The sequence below is a fragment of the Zootoca vivipara genome, chromosome 6 (assembly GCF_965207765.1).
Source record: "Zootoca vivipara chromosome 6, rZooViv2.hap1.1, whole genome shotgun sequence".
Lineage (NCBI taxonomy): Eukaryota > Metazoa > Chordata > Lepidosauria > Squamata > Lacertidae > Zootoca > Zootoca vivipara.
This window is the reverse complement of record NC_142589.1, coordinates 1697315-1720990: the sequence shown is the minus strand read 5'-3', so window position 1 is coordinate 1720990 and position 23676 is coordinate 1697315. Positions and strand designations below refer to the sequence as shown.

General features: G+C 46.4%; 1 protein-coding gene across 24 annotated transcripts in view; it reads left to right on the top strand.

Annotated features, from left to right (window-relative positions):
• Nucleotides 1-23676, top strand: part of ZMAT4 (zinc finger matrin-type 4) — a 186995-nt gene that overhangs the window by 126301 nt on the left and 37018 nt on the right. For 15 of the 24 annotated variants that reach the window (XR_015950403.1, XR_015950404.1, XR_015950411.1 and 12 more), the window contains one exon: nt 2567-2794. Coding sequence is in view for 15 of the 24 variants with exons in the window: in XM_088671421.1 (XP_088527547.1) it covers nt 2567-2794 (228 nt within the window). In the remaining 9 variants the exon portion in view is untranslated. Of the gene's footprint in view, nt 1-2566; nt 2795-22398; nt 22516-23676 lie in introns of all 24 variants that reach the window. The other 9 variants (XR_015950405.1, XR_015950408.1, XM_088671415.1 and 6 more) reach the window with 3 other exon arrangements.

Genomic DNA, 23676 nt, shown 5'->3' with positions numbered 1-23676 from the left:
CTGTCAGGAGATCATCCACTCTGGGCATGGGGAAAGCCATTGGCTCTGTCACCGAATTCAGCCGTCTAAAATCCACCACCAGACGGCGCTGTTGCGTGTCTTTCTTGTCCACCCAGAAGACCGGGCTGCCCCCTGCTGCCTTGCTTTCTCTGATGAACCCCCGCTTGAGGTTCTTGTCGATGAAAGCGCGCAGATCCTCCAGTTCCTGATCTGACATGGCGTACAGCTTGGCTGGGGGTATAGTTGCCCCTGGCACCAGGTTGATCTGGCAGTCAAAAGGCCTGTGTGGGGGTAGGTGGTCGGACTCCGCTTCGCTGAAGACCTCCTGCAGGTCCCAGTACGGCTTGGGTATTGCCTCACCCCCCTTGACGTGCATGGTGGCCACCGTGGCTATCGGAGGCCCCTCCCCTGGTTGGTGCTGCATGCAATGTTCCAGACAAAAGTCCGATCCAAAAGTGATGCATCTCTGGTGCCAACTTATGGAGGGGTCGTGGCGCGTCAGCCAGCTCATGCCCAAGACGATGGGGGGGTCTGAGATGGTTGTGACGTTGAAAGCCAGTGTCTCTGAGTGCCTTCCCACCGTCATTCTCATGGGGGGGGGTTTGATGCGTGATGGCCCCTCCCAGCAGCTCTCTGCCGTCAATGGTGGCCACGTGCAGGGGAAAATCCAGCTGCAGAAGTTGGATCTGGTGCTCTTCCGCAAAGTTTCTCGAGAAGAAGTTGGCTGAGGCACCACTGTCAATTAAGGCGAGGACTGTCAGGGGATAGCCATTTGGGAGCGTGAGCGTGACTTCTAGAACCACTCCTGCTCTGGGAGGGGTGGGCTGGCTGTGCTCCTCTCTGTGCGGGTGGGCGGGCGGGGGCTGTTGTCTGCTGACTGTGCCTGGCCGCTCCCCCTTGTCTCCTGCAGCCAGGCTGTCTCGTTTCCCTGCTGTGGTGCTGCGTCAGCTGGGGAAGGTACAACCGTTCCCGCCTTTCCTTGCCACTCTCTGCGATGAGGGCAGTCTCATGACGCGATGCCTGGGGGAGTTGCAGAGAAAGCAATTCCCGCCTCTTCCCTCCTTGCGTCTTGGCGCCGCCGGGGTTTGAAAAGCCCGCGCGCGCGCTCCTCCGATCTCCATCGGTTCCGGCTCTGGGCTTGGCCTGGGCGGGTGTGGGGGCGGGCCCTGGGGTGGGGTTTGGTGATGTGGTCTGTCCTGGGAGCGTGGGAACCAAGGTTTTGCTGTGCGCGTCGCTTGTTTGTCATTCCATCTGGATTCCTGTCTCACCCCCACCGCTAGCGCCGCTTTGCTTAACTCATCCATAGTTCGCGGTTTGGGACCTCTTGCCAGCTCATCCTTAACGTCTGCGTGCAAACCCATGTAGAAGGCTGATTTCACTGGCTCACTTTGCAGATCCCACCCCAGTTTGTGCACCAGCATGGTGAATCTCGCCCAGTAGTCCCTAACTGTCGATTTTCCTTGTGTTAAGTTATGAAGCTCCTCTTTAGTGGCCTCCATTTCACTGTCACTAGCGTACATTATTTTTAAAGCTTCTAGAAATAATTTTGCGTTCTTCATGCAAGGATTTTTTTGCGCGATGAGCGGTCTTACCCATTCTCGGGCGGCCCCCGTCAAATGCTCTATGATAAAGGAGACTCTGTGCGCGTCATCTGGGAATTCTGCTGCATGCAATTCCAGCGCATAATTTATTTCTGTCTCGAATCCTAGGTACTCCCTAGGGTCGCCGCTAAACTTGGTGACTAGGCTCTGTCCCCTTCTCACTTGGACTAGCTGCGGCTGGGGCACCCCCCCACCTCTAGCGGCTTTCTCCTCTTCCAACTTCTTCTGTAGGTCCAAAACCATCACCCTTAGCTGTTTCTCAGTCTCCTCTTTTGTCCTCACCTGGTCCACCAGCTTGTTCAGCTCCTCCTGCGCCCCTCGCGCTTCCTCCTGAGCGGCATGCAATTGCTGCTGTGCGTGCGCTGTGAGGTTCTGCAGCTCCTGCTTCGCTGCTTCGGCCTCCAGCCTCCAATGCTCAGCCTCTTGAGCGCTCATCGCTGCACTCCAAAGTAGCCAAAAAAAAGATTCGGGAGTTGCTGTCAGAGGGCCTGGTATGGCTACTCTAGAGTAACGACTCCAGCATGGTCTTTTAAGGTTTTTATTAAGTGCTGATTATTTACAGTGTTCAGAGCAGTAAAAATGCATCCTTAAGGTGAGGTGTCTGAACTCCCGAATGGCGATTGGCGCGTTTTCTTCCAGCACCACAGCTTTGGCAGACCCAACCTCTTCCCCCTACGTTTGCGTCGCAATTCGGGAGTTGGGGGAATTGGCCTCCCCCCTGTGCGTCCTACTTCCTGTCCCACCTGCGGCCTGGGCTCCACAACCTTGCCTGAGCCTCGGACACCACTTCCTGACTCTCCGCTGGAGGCAGAGCTCTCCTTACTCTCTCCCGCGCTTGGGGATGGGCTGGAACTTAAGATGGGAGGGACTTCCCTGTATCCCTCGTCCCTCACAGTAGCTAAAGGAGAGAAGGCCTGTTGGGCATAATTATGTAATAAAACTCTTTCTTATTTGTTCTCTTGCAGAGACCAACCTGAGTTCCCTAAAGCAGTCACACCTGGATAGTTCTCCTGTGGTGTCTCCGCCCCATCAGAGAAGAGACTCTGACAGGTACTGCCAGCTCTGCACGGCTTGGTTTAATAACCCGATGATGGCACAGCAGCACTATGATGGGAAGAAGCACAAAAAGAATGCAGCCAGGGCGGATTTACTAGAGCAACTAGGGAAGACGCTGGAGCTAGGTGAGTTAAGAGGTAAGAGCCGTTGGTTTTCTAAAAGCATCAACGTGGGAACCCTCTGTGTGCTCTCCCCAGTGCTCCAAGGGTCCGTGTGGCAAGCCATTGGGAGGGCTCCATGTGGTTCCAGTGGTTCCCATCACACCCATCGTATGCCCACCCTTGAGGGCTCAAGGCATCTTAGGGTGCAGCATCTGTCTGCCTCATAGGAGTGAGTGATGTTTGCCTTCAGTTATGTGCTTCTTATATCGAGGAAGAGTTGTGGCTCAGTGGGAAAGCACAGAGGGGGCTGGGAGAGAAGTCTGTCTGAAACCTGGAAAGCCAGGTGGTGCCACTCAGGTCTGATTCAGTACAAGGCAGCTTCCTATATACATACCCTCCAACATTCATCAGATGAAAATAGGGGTATTTCTCACTCCGCCCCCGCAACTGACCCTCCTTGACCTCCATTTTTTGTCATTGTCCCCTGCAGAGCATTTCCTATCAGAAGAATGGCAAATGCTGCCCCCACTAGTCCAAAGGGATACATCACACAGCCCTTCACCATCCTGAGAAAACCCTTTAATCCTGATTTTATTTTATTCTTTGGTAGATTTACAAAAATAAAAACACACACTCCTAAATTAATCTTATAAAGGGGCAGAAATTGATGCAGACACACGAAGCATTTTTCTAATAAAGAAAATCCAGACTGCACTCTGCTGCCCCTTTCTGCCTTCTGTCTGCACCTCAGGGCCGGCGCCTCATGCAAGACTGGGCTTTGGCAGCAAAAGCAGCCTCTCCTCTTCCTTGCCCACTCTCCAGCATCTGCCACAAGGTGCCCAAGGGAGGAGGCCAGGGAGAGGCTCCGCCGCAGCCACAAGCACCGTTTCAACCTCCTCCCTGAGCTTGGCGAAATAGGGACATTCTGGGATCAATTCAGAAGCTGGGAAGGCTTTTGTAATTCTGGGACACTTGGAACACTATGTTCCCATAATTCTGGGACACTATGTTCCAAATGGTTGGGAAAGGGCTGCTGTTGTTCAGTGAAAACATCTGCTCTGCATGCAGAAGGTTCAGGCATTAGGAGGTCTGTTCCACACAATGTAGAAATGAGGCATTTTAGTGTTGTGACACCTGCCCTTTGGGATGCCCTCCCCTTGGATATCCAAAAAGTGACACCTCTGTTGTCTTTTCCATGCATACAAGACCTTCCTCTTTCTCATTCTGCATGTGTACAGCAATTGTTTTCAAGATGCTTTTATTGCCTCACCACTTGTTGGTCACCAGCCCAGGCTCCTTTGGGAGGAAGGGCAATATATTAATACTAATAAGTAAATAAATCATCAGCTCCGGGTGGGACTGGGGGAGACCCAGCCTGAAGCCCTGGAGAGTTGCCAGTCAGTGTTTAGACAAGGGTTAGTTTATAATAATAATAATAATTTATTATTTATACCCCGCCCATCTGGCCGGGTTCCCCCAGCCACTCTGGGCGGCTTCCAACAAAACATTAAAATACAGAAATCCATCAAACATTAAAAGCTTCCCTAAACAGGGCTGCCTTAAGATGCCTTCTAAAGGTCTGATGTCCCAGTGGTGGTTGGTGGTGGGATTCCTACCAAGTTGGTAGCTTGGTGGTTGGATTCCTATTATTATTATTTATTTATTTACACCCTGCCCATCTGGCTGGGTTTTCCCCGCCACTCTGGGCAGCTTCCAACACGCATTAAAATACATTAAAATATCACAGATTAAAAACTTCCCTAAACAGGGCTGCCTTTAGGTGTTTTCTAAATGTCAGGTAGTTGTTTATTTCCTTGACCTCTGATGGGAGGGTGTTCCACAGGGCGGGCGCCACTACTGAGAAGGCCCTCTGCCTGGTTCCCTGTAGCTTTGCTTCTCGCAGTGAGGGACCTGCCAGAAGCCCCTCGGTGCTGGATCTCAGTGAAGACGCTCCTTCAGGTATATAGGACCGAGGCCGTGGACACAGAATTAACCTGTGCCTCCATGGACAGCTGTGAATCCAAAATGACTCCCAGGCTGCGCACCTGGTCCTTCAAGGGCACAGTTACCCCATTCAGGACCAGGGAGTCCCCCACACCCACCCGCCCCCTCTCCCCCCAAAACAGTACTTCTGTCTTGTCAGGATTCAACCTCAATCTGTTAGCCGCCATTGATCCTCCAGCCGCCTCCAGACACTCACACAGGACCGGCACCACCTTCACTGCTTCTGATCTGAAAGAGAGGTAGAGCTGGGTATCATCCGCATACTGATGAACACCCAGCCCAACCCCCTGATGATCTCTCCCAGCGGCTTCATATAGATGTTAAAAAGCATGGGGGAGAGGATGGAACCCTGAGGCACCCCACAAGTGCTTGTTGATGTTGTGGTGCATCTGCTTTGCATGCAGGAGCTCTCAGCTTGAATCCTCGACATCCCTGGGCTGGGCTGGAGTAGACCTTTATCTGAAACCCTGGAGAGCCACTGCCCATCAGTGCAGACAGTACTGAGCTAGATGGGCCAGTGGTCTGACTCAGTATTTGGCAGGTTCCTATGTGTGAATTGCCTTCAGACACTTGGTGTGGGTCTTGCCTGGGGCCACAGAAGAACCATTGATGGGGCTTTGTGCATCCCACAGACCCAGGGGCGTTGCAATAGGGAGCGGGGGGCGGGGTGCCCTGGGCTCCACTCTGAGGGGGGCAGCGCGCCGCTCCATCGCTACCTCCACCGATGGCCGCTGCTACCATGGCAGCGGCACAACCGCCATCGCGGAGGCCCCGATGTTGCTGACCTCGCCCCTCGCTTCTTCCTGGTGGGGCGGAGGCAAGGGGCGGGCCAGAGAGCAGTGGCAGCCGCTGACTCCCATCGCCGCTCTGCCTCAGCAGGAAGAAGCAGCAAAGCAAGCTATGGAGTGGGTTGCCGCCAGCGGTGCTCTTGCATCGGGATCCTCGGATCCGGGCACTGGAGCACTGCCCCCGGCAATATGCTCCGTAGTGCGCACATGCGAGCATCCCGCTCCGTCATGCGCATGCGTCATGACGTAGTGACATTACATCATGACACATGCGTCACGGCGGAGCGGGATGCCGCCCTGGGCAGCAGAGAGGCTCTGTACGCACCTGCACAGACCACAGGTTAGGCCCCTTGGTCTGGAATATCTTATTTTAGGAGGGCTGCAGACTGAAGAATAGGGCCCCTTTTCCATCTTGTTCCCACAGAAGCCCAGCAGGTGAGGGGGGGTCTGCAGCCACTTTTGCCAAGGCCCATTCATTCGTCTTTTTTTTTTACAGGAACTGCCCACCCAAATCCCTTCCTTCTCTGCTGAAATCTGTTAATTATGTAAAGTCTTTGCAAAACACACATCTCCTGGGTTGGGGAAACATGCTTTTTCCTTTCCCTTTTTATGCCTTTAACTTCCTGCAGTCAAGTACTATTAGCTGGAAGCCCATCAAACGTGGAATGTTTTATCCATTTATGTCTCACTAAAGGGATTTGAAAACAGAAGGGTTTCCTAGCGCTACATTATATGTAGTTTTTTAATGTGCTGTGTTCCGTTTCCCCTTTCCCTGCCTGAGCTCCACAAAATGCAGGTTGAGTTTATAGATGAATCTCCTGTTATCATATCCTTCTTGAACGGGTGGCTCCCTTCCCTCGGGAACAAGCGCATGCCACAAGTGTTCTTCAGAATATATGTAAAACACAGAGATTGAAGCATTCTCCTCTCATCTGCCCCAAGGCACCAAGTTTAGCGACATAACCCCTCACAATACAATTATACGTGAGATGGAAATAGGTGGTTGTCTTTTATTTGCCGCATCCCCCGCCTTGGGTAGAATTCCCTTTTATGTCTTATTCCAGAAAAACCAACAGCCTTGGCTGAGAGGCCCCGTGGCCTTATTCTCCAGCGCCCTCTGGTGCAAAACTCTTACAACTGCAGCATAAAGTGGCTTCCTGGGCTTCTTTCCTCTATGTTAGAGTGGTTTAAGGCCATGCTGCCCACAGCTTTAACCTTCCCTTGGGATGCACAGGTGGTTGCCAAGGGAGTCTTGAGCTCCTGCCCAGCACCTTCATATTAAATGCCTTGAATGATCCCAGTCTAGTCAGGTCAATAGGGGTGTATGGTGTGTTAGGGGAGGGGTAGTACCTCTGGTGGGGGAGACGCCCTGCTCCTTCTGAGGTCGTTTGTCCTCACCCTGCTCCCAGCTCTCACCTGTGGCTCCAGGAAGCTATCAGCAGGTGATAGCAGCCACACCCCAGGGAATGTCTTTGACTGGCTGGCTAAACCAGGTGAGGGGAGCTGATGAGTTTCAAACTCTTGGTGAGTTAAAGACTTCCCTGAATGTGAAGACAGGTGCTGGCAGATTGAGTGGAGAAGACCAATAGTGGGTCCAGCAGTCAAGAAGGCTGTTTCTGCATGTATAATCATAATCATAATAAACTTTTATTTGTATCCCGACCTCCCCGGGAAGTGAGGGACAAGTGGGGCTCATCCACATGGGAGGAGAACTCTGCTCCTTAACCTCTGCTGCCTTGCAGGAGAAGAAAAGGCTCAGGAGTAAACCCTCCACAAATCTGGAGTGGCATCCCTAAGATGGTTGGATGGCGCCGTGTGCAACTGTGGCAAACATTGGTGCCAATCATTCTGCTTTCCTTTGGACCACATCAGAGAGGCCAAAAAGGCTTGCATCTTGGGGAGATCATTTGGTGCTGCTAACAGAGTGGTGTGACTTCACCCCTGGAGGCACACTCCATTGTCTCTCGAGACAGAGCGATGGCAGCAACAACCTCCATCTGGTCATATCAACCCTGATTTGCTCCTTGGCCAACTATGGGCTCGTCCACAGTTCCACTTATCCAGTGGTTTCTAGGCATGAGTTTGAGTGGTTTTCCTTTTTTTTTTTTTTTTTTTTTTTTTTTTTTTTTTTTTAAACAAACCTTTATTTCGTATTTTATAATTACAAACGAGAACATAAAACATATACCATAAATCATAAATTATATATCAAAGTTACATAACAAAATCATAAAGCATAAATCAATGAAGTAGAAAAAGAAGTAGAAGAGAAAAAAGAGAAGAAGAAAAAAAAAAAAAAAAAAAAAAAAAAAAAAAAAAAAAAGAAAAAAAAGAAGAAGAAAAAGAAGAAAAAAAGGAGTATAGCATATATATATACTCCCGTGCATATGTAATATGTGTGCATACACACATACATATACATACCAGGTAAAAAACAACACTTACATAAACATAGAAATATAATACAGATTAAAAAAGAAAAAGAAAAAAGGGAAAAAAAAACAAAAACATATTTCCTATTGTTTGAACATTGCTTCCCTTTATCAGTTCTACCTTGTCCTGCTTTATCTCTATCCCCGCATTATCTACCAATTTAACATTTCCTCCATTAATTACCCATTTGTTATTCATCCTATATGTATTTTACTCAAAGCATATCACCAAACTTGTGTTTATTTTCTCTTTTTTAAGATACTCTTCAACATATTTCCATTCTGCTTTACTTTTCTGTATCGGGATATCTCTAATTGCTGCTGTCATCTTTGCTAAGTTCATGAATTCCACTAATTTTACTTGCCATTCACCAATTGTTGGTACTTTCTCTCCTTTCCAGTTCTTTGCTATGAGAAGGCGAGCTGCAGCACATGCATATAATAATATATTTTTCCTATCGTTAGGGAAATTATCTGGCACCATACTCAATAACATTATCTCTGGTTTTTTCTCAAATGTAAACTTAAGCATCTTTTTTAATTTTTCATACACATTGTTCCAGAATTCATGTATTTTATCACACAGCCACCAGCAATGGTAATAATTTCCTAATTTCTTTTTGCATTTCCAACATTCTTTCGAGTTAGTTTTATAAATTTTTGCTATCTTTTCCGGTGTGAGATGCCACCTGTATATTATCTTCATCATGTTCTCTTTTATATTTGAACAAGCTGTAAATTTCATGCCTTCCCTCCACAAATTATCCCATTGCTTTCTGAATATCGGTCTTCCTAAATCTTGTGCCCACCTTATCATTGTACATTTGACTTCTTCATCTTTCAATTCCCACTCTAACAAGTGGCTGTATAATTTTGCTAATAGTTTACTTTCATTATCTAACAAGATCTCCTGTAATTTAGATTTGTTATCTATAAAACCAATTTCCCTGTGCTTGTTTAAAAGACTCTGCATCTGATGGTATTGCAGCCAACTCGAACACTTATCCTTAATCTCATAGTACGGTTTCAATATTAATTTCCCATTTTCCTTAATCAATAATTCTTGATAGGTTAGCCATCTTTTGTCATAAATTCTACTACATACGGCCGTCATCTCTAAAGGTGATGTCCACCAAGGCGTTTTCGATTCCAACAGGTGTTTATAATCCATCCAGATCTTTAATAATGCTTTTTTGAAAACGTGATCTGAGAATTCTTTGGGGTTTCCTCTCTTTTCGTTTAATAAATATGTGTGCCAGCCTGCTAAATTTCTAAACCCTTCCAAATCCAAAATTTCTTTATCTTCCAATTTTATCCAATCCTTGACCCAGCACAAGCCTGCCGCGGCATAATAGATCTTTAAGTCTGGGACTCCCCACCCCCCTCTTTCCTCAATGTCAGTAAGTAGCCTAAATTGAATCCTAGCTTTTTTCCCCTCCCATATAAATTTACTTAAATCCCTTCTCCAATTCTCAAAAACCTCTTTTTTATCTATAATAGGAAGCATTTGAAAAAGAAATAACATTTTGGGTAAGACTGACATTTTGATTGCCGCAATTTTGGCTGAGAATGATAATTTCAAATTTCCCCATCTTTCTAAATCTTTTTTAATGGATTTCCAAATTTTTGCATAATTATTTTCGAATAAATTAATATTATTTGTTGTTATTTCAATTCCTAGATACTTTACTTTCTTCACGATTTCCCACTCTGTTATTGCTTTTATCTCCTCTTCATCTTGTCCTCTTATATTTTTGACCAATATTTTAGTTTTTTTCCAATTTATCCTTAATCCTGCCACCTCTCCATATTTTTGTAGCGCCAATTCAAGATTTTTTATTGAATCCTTTGGATCTTCTACCATTATTACTACATCATCGGCGAATGCTTTAATTTTAAACACATTGTTTTTCACTTTGATCCCTTTAATGTTCTCATCCTCCTTTATTATTTTCAACAGGCATTCTATTGTTAGCACAAACAGGAGAGGAGACAGTGGACACCCCTGGCGTGTCCCCCTTGACACTTCGAATTCATCTGATAATTCCCCGTTGATAATTAATTTCGCTACTTGCCTTTTATATATTGCGTTTATACCCTGGAAGAATTTCCCCTCTATTCCTACTTTCACCATCATTTTTTTCATATAGTTCCAATTTACATGATCAAAAGCTTTCTCTGCGTCCAGGAATATAAACGCTACTTTTTTCCCAGGGTTCCAATCCAGAAACTCTATAAGATCTAATACAATTCTCACATTTCTGCTCATCTTCCTTTTTGGTAGGAAACCCTGCTGGTCTGCTCCTATAATTCTACTAAGAATCCCTTTCAAGCGATTTGCTAAAATTCCGGCGAAGATTTTATAATCTGAATTCAGTAGAGAGATGGGCCTGAAATTTTCCACCTGATCATTACTTTTATCTCCTTTAGGTATTAACGTTATAAACGCCTCTTGCCAGGTTTTGGGGGTGACGCCATCCTCCAATGTTTTATTTACTAATTTTTGATACATCCCTTCTAATTCTGATCTGAATACTTTATAATGTAAATTTGAAAGACCATCAGGTCCCGGTGATTTTCCTATTCTGAGTTTACCTATATTTTCATGAATCTCTTGTATTGTTATTGGATTATTTAAGATTCTCTTTTCTTCTTCACTTATTTGTGGTACTTTACAATTTTTTAAATATTCTTCTATTTTCGCCTCCTCTACCTTCCTCCCTGTATATAATTTCTTGTAATATTTCACAAAGCATTTTTGTATGTCTTCTCTTTTAATCCAATTTTCTCCCCCGTTTCTAATATTTGTAATTGTTTGCCCGTTTTGTTGTTTCCTTAACCTCCATGCCAATAATTTCCCAATTTTCCCCCCGGCTTCAAATGTTCTCTGTTTTGCCCATTTAATTTTCTTTTCTAACTCATAACCCATTAATGCTGATAACTCATTTTGCCAGATTTTAACTTGAATTGCTGCTTTCTCATTTTTAGGGTTTTTAGCTAATTCTTTTTCTCCTTCCTCTATTTTCCCCTTAATTATATTTAATTTTTTTTCCCTTTCTTTTTTTATTTTGCTTCTCTGCTGTATATACATACCTCTTATAAATGCTTTACCTGCATCCCAGACTGTTTCTAAGCTCATACCTTCTGTTTCATTAATTTGGAAAAATTCTTTTATTTCTTTCTTCATTTTGTTTACAAAATTCTCGTCATTTAGAACACTCTCATCTAGACGCCATCTGGTAAATTTCTTATAATTATCTTTTATTTTCAACATCACCGGGTTGTGGTCTGACAAAGATTTTGTCATTATTTCAGTTTTCACTACTTTGGAAAGTAAATTTTTAGATACCCACATGATGTCAATTCTCGACGCTGATTTTTTAGACTCTGAATAGAAGGTGTACCTTCTCTCTCTTTCATTTCTTAGTCTCCAACAATCTACTAAATCAAAATTATCCACGATATTGAAAAACACACCTGGTAGTCTCCCTTTGTTCTTTTTCTGGTTGCTTGATTTGTCTATATCCGGTCTCACTATCCCATTAAAATCTCCTACTAGGATTATTTCTTCATCATTCGCAAATTCTCCTATCCAGTCATTTAACTCCTTAAAGAAATTTATTTTCCCCCCATTTGGCGCATAGACATTTATTACCATGACATTACCATTGGGGAGATAGAGTCTCGTTCCGACCACTCTCCCTTCCTTGTCCTGAAATATTTTTTCTGTTTTTATTTTCTGTTTAATATATGTTACTACCCCTCTTTTCTTTTTTGGGTCTAGCGAAACAAATTCTTCCCCCAATTTTTTATTTTTCAAAACTCTTTCATGTTTTCTTGCAATATGAACTTCTTGTAGGCATATCACATCCCATTGGCTTTTTTTCAAAACATGCTCTATCTTATTCCGTTTAAATTTATTATTTAAACCGTTCACATTCCAGGAAATAATATTGAGATTCATTCCTTTATTAATATTATAACACTTTCCCAATCACTAAAATAAATTTCACGAACTTGCAAAGAATTTTAAACACCAAGGAGATATCAATTTTCCCTCAAACTTCTACCTTATCTGCTTAGTTCCTCCTATTTCCTCCCTCAAATCTAAATAGGTCTTAATAATTGTTTATGTTTAACTAAAATTTAAATTCAATTATCTAAACACGCTTTCAAGCGAGTTTGAGTGGTTTTCCATTTGCCCCTCTACTTTCCCCGCGAAAGGACCCTGATGTTTACTGCTGAATTGGAAGAAACTGGATCGGCATTCATCCCAATTCAGTGGTAAACAGTGGGGTTTTCCCAAGGAAAAGTGGCAGTACAAGAGGAAGTGTGGGTGAGACCTATGACAATGGGAACAGAAGCAATATAGCTCTAAGGAGCAGGTCAGGGGCCAATGAGAAGGGAAATGAGGGAGGCTGAAAAGAAAAGGGTCTCTTAGGACCTGAGGCAGCAAAATGGCGGACAACGAGAGAGATAGAGAGGGAGGGAGGGAGCACATGTCAGAAACATTCTGTCCCTGAGCAATGCAAGAAAAATTGCTTTTGTTTTGCTTTTGTTTTCCCAATGAGTTGCTTCACTTGAACAATGTTTACAGGCCCAGCTGTATTTAACATCCTCCCGAGTTTTGATAACACTGTCATCCTTCAGAAATTGCCATTTCTTCCCAATCTAACATTTGGGATTCCATCAGTTTAATTAAATAATGATGCCATTGCACCTATAACTCCATGCCCAGGCAGTATGAAGGTTTGTTCCCTTGTGATGAGAGGTATCCTGGAGGCTTTATGGCATTTTTGTAAGATCTGTTTATTTCTAAATAATAATAATAAAGGTAAAGGACCCCTGGACGGTTAAGTCCGGTCAAAGGTGACTATGGGGTGCAGCGCTCATCTCACTTTCAGGCTGAGGGAGCCAGCGTTTGTCCACAGACAGCTTTCCTGGTCATGTGGCCAGCATGACTAAACCACTTCTGGTGCAATGGGACACTGTGACAGAAACCAGAGCCATTTACCTCTTTATCTACTTGCACTTGACGTGCTTTCGAACTGCTAGGTTGGCAGGAGCTGGGACAGAGCAAAAGGAGCTCACCCCGTCACGCAGATTCGAACTGTCAACCTTCAAATCGTCAAGCCCAAGAGACTCAGTGGTTTAGACCATCCCTTTTTATTTATAGACTAGTGTATTTCAGCCCGTTTAATAACGGGCGCTAGAACATCCTGGGGTTCGGAGAAGCGCTTGTGCAGCGCTTCTCCGAACCCTGGGACCTGTCCTTGCTGTCGGCGGCAGGGGGACAGGAACGGAGGAGGAGAAAGCACTGCGTTCTCCTCCTCCGTTCCTCTCCCGCAGCCGCCGACAGGAAGAAGACATCCGACAGGAAGGATGCGCGCACTCTCCCCCCCCTGCCTCCTCCAACCGCCGCTCCTCACGGCCAGGGAGGGTTGTGAGGAGGCCTTCGCCGGCCTCCACCCTCGCTTCCCTGACGTGCCCTGCAGTGAGGCGGTGTCCGGCGGGAGCGGCGGTTGGAGGAGGCAGAGGGGGGGGAGAGTGCGCGCGCGCAGTCTCTGCTGTCCAATCCCTGTATCCCTGGGGCACATGCGCAGTGACCCAGGGACACACGGGACAGCTTGGACGCAGGGACAACTTGGACTTTATTATATAGGATATGCATCGTTCAACAAGAAAGAAATGTGCAAACCCACAAGTTGGCAGGAAAAACAGCATCAGTATCCCCACAAGCAAACCGCATGCAGGCCCACAAGCGGGGGGGGGGGGATTCAATTCTCATTTAGCGGTCCTTCTGAACCAAAACACAGCTATCCTCCAAAATTCATATATCTCCAAATTTTGCAACACAGTTCACCGGTCAAGTACTGCATACATAAATGCACACAATATGGTAAAATGTGCATTAAAATGCCTATTAGTGAAAATAAATTAAAATGCTTTATATTAGAGGAAATTGCTTTGAAAACTTGCATATTAGGGGAGATTGCATACAGAAATATGTATATAAAGGGAGATTAGCAGTAAAATGCTGATGAATTTTCATGAGAGGTTTTTTTATACTGAATTTAAGATTGGAAAAATGAGAAACTGAGATTGATAGATTCATCCCTTCTTACACGGCTACTTCCAGAGAAGCCAGCTAAAGAACTCAAGGGGATCCAGATTGTCAGTATTTATTATGATAAATCATATCAGAAAATTTCTGGCTACATGAAGCAATATAGAAATATAAGAAATTAAACGGAAACAATACATAAAACTGAGCAATAAAGATTGGTGCTGCTTTGACCAGATTTGTGGGGAACTTGGTAAATTAGGCCATAAACTTAATATTCCAGCATTGCATCAGACTTTGTGCTTGCCCTAGTTTCTTCATTCACATTCGTGGCCAGCAGCGAGTTTGTTTATTTATTTTTATTTATTCCTTTCAAAGGAGCCTCAGGTGGCAAACAACAAAAGATTAAAGAATGGAAGCATTTTTTAAAAACTTAAATCCATTTCAGTACAGGTGCAGACTGGGAAAGATCTCTATTATAAGGTTTTGGGGAAGAGGAAGGTCTTCAGCAGGTGCTGAAAAGGCAACAGAGGCAGCGCCTGCCTCATCTTCGAGGGGAGGGCATTCCAAAGGGCAGTTGTGTGTGTAGATTATTTAACCATCTCCCAAAATAAATTCAGACAAGACTCAAATTTTTGGTTTGGTTTTTGGCATAATTTAGGCCACAACTTTATTGATTACAATCAAGTGAGTGGTTGCATAGGCTCTGGTTCAACTAGCTCCCTGCACCCTTGCAGGCAGCGCTGACCCAGGGCACACCATAGGTCAGCCCAGCATAGTGGAAGGCGGGGTCAAGCCAGTCCACCAGCCAGATGCCCTCCTGGACTCTGGCTCCGGGCACAACCCCTCTCAGGGTTGACCAACCAAGAGTCCCAGGATTCTTTTAACAGAATACCCATCACATAGGGATGGCCAGACCGCTCTGCCACCCCCGTCCCCTGAACCAGAGCCTATCACTCTCCCCCCACCACTCACCAGTCCCTTAACCCCACTGACACAGAGGTCAGCCACAAATCATTCCCAGTCACAGACAGATGAACCCCATCATGCCTGTAAAGGGACACATTGCATGAGGTAATGCCCGGGTGATGGATCACCGCTCCCCCCCCATGACAAAACCTTCTTGGCCACTGTGCTCTGCATGCGCCCTCTGGCCCTCTTGGTGGAAGCTGGGCAACGACTCCCTCTGCATTCACGCCGCGGCAGAACTTGCGACCAGAATATTTCGAGTCCAGGAAGAGCTGCCATCAACTCTTCCAAGTCCTCTTGCATGTGGGTCCGCAGGCGCAAACCAGGATCTTGTGGCAGGTCGTTCTCGCCCAGCTGGAGCACCAGGCGTGCCTTCCGCAGACACCTTTGCCCACAGCGTTGGGATAAGCTCCTCCCAAAGCATTCCACATCTGGATATCCAGGACAGCCACACATGGCCTGGAAGCCCAAGCCTCTGTCCAAATCCAGACTCTGCCGCCCTCTTGCTGGCCCAGTGGCCAATGTTGTGTCCCACTATCCAGATGTGCATGGGAGGCAGACCTAGGAATGAACAGAAAACAATTAGCAACCACACCTCAGCGCCGTTTCCTAACATAACCTCTGTATGCTTCGGATTTCCAACAGCCCAGGTCTTTAATCCTGTCCACAGACAGGCCCAAATGTGCTGCGGTAGTAGCTGCCCCAATGCGGAATGAGTGAGGTGCGAATTCACTGGCCTTATGCATTACTGCAGCAAATTCATGCCTTCTCAGCAAGGCCCCATCCTCATGAACCAGGAAGGGGCCACCCCTGGGCGGGCGAAGAGATAAATATCTCCTGGCATCCCTAACCGGACAAGGGCCAGGCTTGTTAGTGGCAGCCAGCCTCATTAAGGCCCCCCTGCCCGGCTGGTCGGTTTTAGAATTGCAAATGTTAAGCACCATCTCAGCATCAGGCAACTGCATGTCCTGCAGAAGTAAGCCTCTGGAAACCTTGTCCCGAGATGTCTCCAATACCACGCGCAGTGCACCAAAGAATGTGATCGAAAATGCTGCTGCAAAGAGTCTCGCCCTCATAAGTGGACCAACAAATCAGCCTCAATTGCTTGCGCATAGCGCAAAGAATATCAAAAGTGACTGGCCGTCTACCTGGCACTCTGGGAGGCTGTAGCCTTGCCCAGCCGTTGAGGGCTCTTCGCACTACAAATTTGGAGCAATGACCCCTTGAATAAAGGGACTTGCAGAAAAAGAATAGCCGATGTCTGTATTCGGATGGACTTAATGGCACGCCCCAATGTACGCAGGTGAGCCAAATACTGCAAAACCTGCTGGGTGGTAGGGCACTTCAAATGTAGGCCCACGTAGAGCGCATTGCAGTAATCCAAGCGGGAGATAACCAGAGCATGCACCACTTTGGCGAGACAGTCTGCAGGCAGGTAGGGTCTCAGCCTGCATACCAGATGGAGCTGGTAAACAGCTGCCCTGGACACAGAATTGACCTGCGCCTCCATGGACAGCTGTGAGTCCAAAATGACTCCCAGGCTGCACACCTGGTCCTTCAGGGGCACAGTTACCCCATTCAGGACCAGGGAGTCTCCCACACCCGCCCGCCTCCTGTCCCCCACGAACAGTACTTCTGTCTTGTCAGGATTCAACCTCAATCTGTTAGCCACCATCCGTCCTCCAACCGCCTCCAGGCACTCACACAGGACCTTCACCGCCGTCACTGGTTCTGATTTTAAAGAGAGGTAGAGCTGGATATCATCCGCATACTGATTAACACCCAGCCCAAACCCCCTGATGATCTCTCCCAGTGGCTGCATGTAGATGTTAAAAAGCATGGGGGAGAGGACAGAACCCTGAGGCACCCCACAAGTGAGAGCCCAGGGGTCTGAACACTCATCCCACACCACCACTTTCTGAACACGGCCCAGGAGGAAGGAGCGGAACCACTGTATGACAGTGCCTCCAGCTCTCAACCCCTCTAGACGGTCCAGAAGGATGTTATGGTCGATGGTATCAAAGGCCACTGAGAGATCCAGCCCAACTAGACACCGCATGGGAAAGTTTGAAAGTGGGGCAAAGTTTGGTAAAAGAAAGCAGAGATCTTGGACCAGGATTGGACCTCTGACATCAGTGCTTTTGTGAGCTTCCCACTGGGATGATTGAAATACACTCTACTTTTGATGGTTTGGAAACTGCAGTTAGTGCAGTTAGTTTGATTTTCCTTCATTAATTCCTTCATTAATTACAGAGGCTGGCAATTCTTATTTAGAAGGCATATATGGGGAGAGGAGGTGGGTGTCTTTACTCCTCCACTGTGATTGGAATTGAAACCATCCCCATCTAGTGTGGCTTGTAGCTTTTTGGTTGCCAGTGGGAACTTTCCCCCTAAGACTCCCAGCAATGCTAGAAGGGAGGGGGAGGAGGGAGGAGGGAGGAGGGAGGAGGGAGGAGGGAGGAGGGAGGAGGGAGGAGGGAGGAGGGAGGAGGGAGGAGGGAGGAGGGAGGAGGGAGGAGGGAGGAGGGAGGAGGGAGGAGGGAGGAGGGAGGAGGGAGTACCCTTCAGCAAACACCTGCTTAACACTGTGTAAGAAGAGTCCTGGTGGTTCAGACCAAAGCTCTATCCAATCCAGGGCTCCCCAAACTGACTCGGCTTCGGACTGGTTCCTCCAGCGCTGATCCCACGGCAGGCCGGAGGGCGGGGGGAGGCGCTCCCATACGTGCACACACTCACTTTTCCTGGTGCGGTGCTGGAAATGGCTTCTGCGCATGTGCAGATGTCATTTCCGGTCGCCCATCTCCGGGTCGGCGCAGCACCAGAATGAGCTTGTGCATGTGCGTATGGGAGCATGTTCCTCCGGCCCGCACGTGCGCACAAGCTATTTCTGGCACCGCGCTGACCCGGAGATGGGCGACCGCACTGTGGCGCGCCAATAGGAGCGGGCAGAGGGGGCCGCAAAATTAGCTTGCGCTGGCCGCATCCGGCCCCCGGGCCTTAGTTTGGGGACCCCTGATCGGACCCCTGATCTAATCCAGCATTCAAGACTAGAGATAGCACAGACTCTCAATCTCAGGTTCATGGGTTCGAACCCCACGTTGAGCAACAGATTCCTACACTGCAGGGGGCTGGACCAGGTGACCCTCTATGATTCTGTGAGTTTATGATTCTGCAGCCTCTGGGAAGCCTGCAAGGAGGACTTCAGTACAACAGCACTTTTACTCATTTGTGACTCCCAGCTACTGGTATTCAGAGTAGAGATGGGGAGAAATTTGACTCATTTCAAATTTAAAGGCGAACCTACCGAATTCACAGATTTCACTTCAGTGATGGCTTTTTATAAATGTTTGTTGACAACCCTGCTTGCTCTTCTCACCAACCCTCCTGCCATCCCCCCCCCACATTAATCCCTAGATCCTTACAACTCATGCAACTATGAAGCTCACTTTTCACTTTCCCAGTTCCATTACTGATGCCACCTGTCTTTTCTATTTTGCATGCAGCCAGCTTGGCACTCGTTTTCCACTTTCACCCACGCCCATGCATCCTCCTCTCTACTCCTTTGTGCAACTCCCCTCTCGCACACATGCAAACGCACGCGCACGCGCGCGCACACACACACACCGTTCTTGTGCAACATGCATTTACTTTTGCTCCCTTAACACACCTTGGCTTCATACAAATCCAAGATTGTGTTGCAGCACTACAAATCCTCCATTTGGGGCTGCACAAAGACATTCCTACATTTCTATTGTACAGTGAAATATACAGGATGAGCAGATGTAAGCACACAGTGCTATCCTTCTTTAGTGTAGGTCTCAAAGTCACAGCAGTCCCACCCCCAGCTCATGCCAGACTCTCTCTGCATGAGAATACCACCTGCTGACACTGTGCTTGGTGCCCTAACTGGGAATATATTAGATGGGTGGGGTGCATAGCTGCCAAGTATCCCGTATCCGCCGGGAAAACCCCTTTTTTCTTACCGTTTCCCGGCGGTCTCCCGTTTGGCGGAAAATCCCGGCATTGTCCCTTTAATTTGCTTCTTCCCGGCGGCCATTTTTCTGGTGCCGCTTTGCGCTTCTATGGGCACCAGAAAATGGCGCCGCCGGCGTCGGAAGTCGCTTCCGCGCATGACCGGAAGTTGCGTGACGCGACTTCCGGTTGCGGTTTGCCCTTCTATGGGCATCAGAAATTGGCGGCGCCGGCGCCGGAAGTCGCTTTTACGTGTTTCCGGTCATGCGCGGAAGCAACTTCCGGCGCTGGCGCCGCCATTTTCTGGTGCCCATAGAAGCGCCCATAGAAGGGCGAAGCGCCACCGGAAGTTGCGTCACGCAACTTCCGGTTATGCGCGCGCTGCCGATCCCGGATCTTTACGATCCGGACTTGGCAGCTATGGTGGGGTGCTCTTGGTAAAACCTTTTTCTTTATTCTTGCCATATACAGAAAGTGGCTATTTTTACCTATGATAAACATTAGACAGTTGTAAAATATATACATAAAGAATATTTTTATCAAAAAGCTTTTATTAAAAAGACAAGAGTAGATCAAATCCACATGTTTCATTTTAAAAAATAAAGCCCCTTCTCCAACCACTGTCTTGCTTTCATCCTCATGGGACTTATCATCAAGATTCTGTAGCTGCTGGGGGAAAAGGTTAGCACAAGATGTTTCATTTTATCACCTTAAAATGATATAAAACATTTTAAATATTCAAATTGCCTTCTGCCTAGGTTTTACCTCCCTTTTTTACTGAGAAGATTATTAATAGGAAAGTTAATCTCTCCGTATGTGAACACGAATGTGACCTGCTGTGATGAGGGAGAGATCATTTAGTTCTGACTGACCCAGTTTGAATTGGAGCATTCTATCTGTGAATGCTCTTAGACTAAATTTCTCTTCATCTGCATTTCTGTTTCTGCCCAAGCAAACACACACAGAGAGAGAGACGCTACATAGCTGAACAAGCTCAGCTTTAAGTCACAGCTTCATCCCAATCTATCCACAGTCCCCTCTGATAATTGTACCCTATCACTGGGTTCCCTGCCAGTTTGGGGACTGCAGACTTGAATGGTAGTATACTTTGCATGTGTGAAAACAGCCATCATAGCTCAAACACCTCTGACAGAGCTAAGCTATTTCTTGAACTTAGCAGCAGTGTAGTGGTAAAAGTTCAAAGTACAGGAATGCATCATGACAGCCTCCAGGGAGAGTCCAAACATAACAGACAGCTATTAATGTTTAATTGGTTTTAATTATTGAGTTTTTTCTTAAGTTTTTAGCTGTTTCTATTTTTATCTCTGAGCCACCTTGAGTCCCTGTCAGAGAAAAAGGCAGGATACCCAAGTAGGGGTAGATAGCAAAAGGTATAGCCAACTAACTTCTACTCAGGGTAGAGCCATTGAAATTAATGGACCTAGGTTAACCATGCCTATTCATTTCAGTGACTCATCTCTGAACAGGACTAGCATTGGATACAACCCAATATACCAAATTAATGGGATCAGCTGACAGCCAGAGAAAAGTGAGCTGGCAAAGGGTGAGGTAGGAATTGGCATGCTAGACTTTGGCTGGAGAGACCTGGGTTCACACACTTGGTCATTCGAGGGGGGGGGGTTCATGGTATGCAGCTACATCCACTGGGAGTGTTGTTGTTGTTGTTTAGTCGTTTAGTTGTGTCCGACTCTTCGCAACCCCATGGACCAGAGCACACCAGACTCATGTTGGTAGCTTCGAGAACACTGTCAACTATCTTGTCCCCTGTCGTCCCCTTCTCCTTGTGCCCTCCATCTTTCCCAACATCAGGGTCTTTTCCAGGGAGTCTTCTCTTCTCATGAGGTGGCCAAAGTATTGGAGCCTCAGCTTCAGGATCTGTCCTTCCAGTGAGCACTCAGGGCTGATTTCCTTCAGAATGGATAGGTTTGATCTTCTTGCAGTCCATGGGACTCTCAAGAGTTTCCTCCAGCACCATAATTCAAAAGCATCCATTCTTCGGCAATCAGCCTTCTTTATGGTCCAGCTCTCACTTCCATACATCACTACTGGGAAAACCATAGCTTTAACTATACGGACCTTTGTCGGCAAGGTGATGTCTCTGCTTTTTAAGATGCTGTCTAGGTTTGTCATTGCTTTTCTCCCAAGAAGCAGGCATCTTTTAATTTCGTGTTCTGCAGTGATCATGGAACCCAAGAAAGTAAAATCTCTCACTGCTTCCATTTCCTCCCCTTCTATTTGCCAGGAGGTGATGGGACCAGTGGCCATGATCTTGGTTTTTTTGATGTTGAGCTTCAGACCATATTTTGCGCTCTCCTCTTTCACCCTCATTAAAAGGTTCTTTAATTCCTCCTCACTTTCTGCCATCAAGGTTGTGTCATCTGCATATCTGCATATCTGAGGTTGTTGTTATTTCTTCCAGCAATCTTAATTCCACTGGGAGTACCAGTCCCTGAATGCAGCTGCATCCACTGGGAGTTTCAGGATGCAGGAGGCCTTCCTTTCAACTCTCACTCCTTGCAAGGGGGCCTTAGGCAAGACAAATATCTCAGCCTCAGTTTTCCATGAGTTCCCTACAGCAAGGCAATAAATGTGGTTTAGAGGGTGGGGATATGTAGTCACGGCAGCCGTCTGCTTACTGCATATCCCTAATAAGTCAACTTGCTTGTGTGAATGGCTTCTTTGGGAGCACAGAGGTTTCTTGTTACCTTGTGCCTTAGCCAATCCTAACCACAGCCCAGGCTATGGGGAGAGACTGTAGCTCTGCAGAATGTCACAGATTATCCTTGGAATCTCCAGGTAAAAAGATCAGGTAGCATGTGCTGTGAAAGCAGGCAATATTGGAATAGATGAACAAATAATCTAATCTGGAATAAGGCAGCTTCCTACTACAAGTACGGTGGGTGCTTGTGGCCCAAATGCAATACAGGCAGAATCCAGATCACACAAAGAGTAGACAGGACCTTGGAGAGTTCTAAAGGTCCTGCTACAAGAGTTGCTGAGGATGCTGTCTCTGCTGGGTGGTAGATCCAACTGAAGCCAGGAGGAGATGGCTGGCAAGCACTCCAGGTCTCTGGGTCATTTCTCTAGAATAACTTTGTTGTAACTTTACCCAAGAGTTTTTTCTTCCACTGGGTGTGAAGTGGCAATCCCCATGCAACTCTACTCCCCTCCTCTTAGGTAAAGGGACCCCTGACCTTTAGGTTCAATCGCGGACGACTCTGGGGTTGTGGCGCTCACCTTGCTTTATTGGCCACAGCTTCCAGGTCATGTGGCTAGCATGATAAAGCTGCTTCTGGCGAACCAGAGAAGCGGACGGAAATGCCGTTTACCTTCCCACTGTGGTGGTACCTATTTATCTACTTGCACTTACACATGCTTTTGAACTGCTAGGTTGGCAGGAGCTGGGACCGAGCAACGAGAACTCACCCTGTCATGGGGATTCGAACCGCCAACCTTCTGATCGGCAAGCCCTAGGCTCTGTGGTTTAACCCACAGCACCACTCTTAGGTGAATCTAAATTCCACCTCCTCCCCTTTATTCCTGGCATTGTTGGTTTAATTTTAAAATTAACAGGGAACTGCTCAAGAGCATCAGATGCTGCAAGAAATTTACGAGCCTATTGACAGTAGCCTCAATTTACAATCTTGTGAAATTTTGTTTATTACAGCAAGTGCTAGTTGTGACGTAACACATGAAAATCCAGATAGACTTTTCAAGTACATAAATTTAGACTCTGATTTTGAAACTAACTGGAAGGGAGGACGACCATTCATAAGACAAGATGCAGCTTTGCAAAACAAGATAGACCATTAAACCAAGCTGAATTCTCTCCAGCATGATAGTCTCTATCATCAACAGGTACTTGAGAGGCTTTTACTGGAAGACAAGTTATAGAGTCCCATTGCTATGATCAGTTTTGATGGCTGAAGTTGTGCAGCAATATGTACATCAGCTGGTAAATGAATGTTCACTGCAGCTAAGACTGTCATTGGTGTCATCATACAGTGGGGGGGGGAGGGGGGAGCACAAATAATGTGCCCAGCGGGACAAGTTGTGTTTTCTTTGGTTGTATGTCCCTTTGTTTTGAAGACGTGTGGAACTTGATTTCCAGGGGGGAGGGGGAGCATAACAAGGGGAAATGATAACAAATAACTTTGAAGAGATGGGAAAGATTAAGCATGGGAAATTATATAAAGAAACTGAAAAATTGGAAACATAGTTTTCATTACTAGTACTGTATCATGGTTTGGAAGAATATTGGTGATTAAATATACATTGCCAATATATTATTTTTAATTATAAATATCCCTCTATTAGTGTCACCACTGATGTTGGTAAAATTGCAGAAACTGATATTACATTTCAAACATAGTAGGGTATTAAATTAAATAATGGTTCTCAAACAATATAATTCTAGAAGCAGAAGAATTATGATAAAAAGGAAATTCAAAAATTTGTTGTGATACAAAGGTTTCTCAGAAAACATTTCATTTACATTATAAAATGTTTCACATGGAATTAAAAACCAGATTTGTCCAGGATTATCATCGCTAACTATACTATGTCATAATTAATTTTTGAACCCTATAAACCATATATAATAATGACACCACAATCTCCACTGTGCCTTATTTCCAAAAGGAAATATGGCCCCTGGGGAAGCGCCTG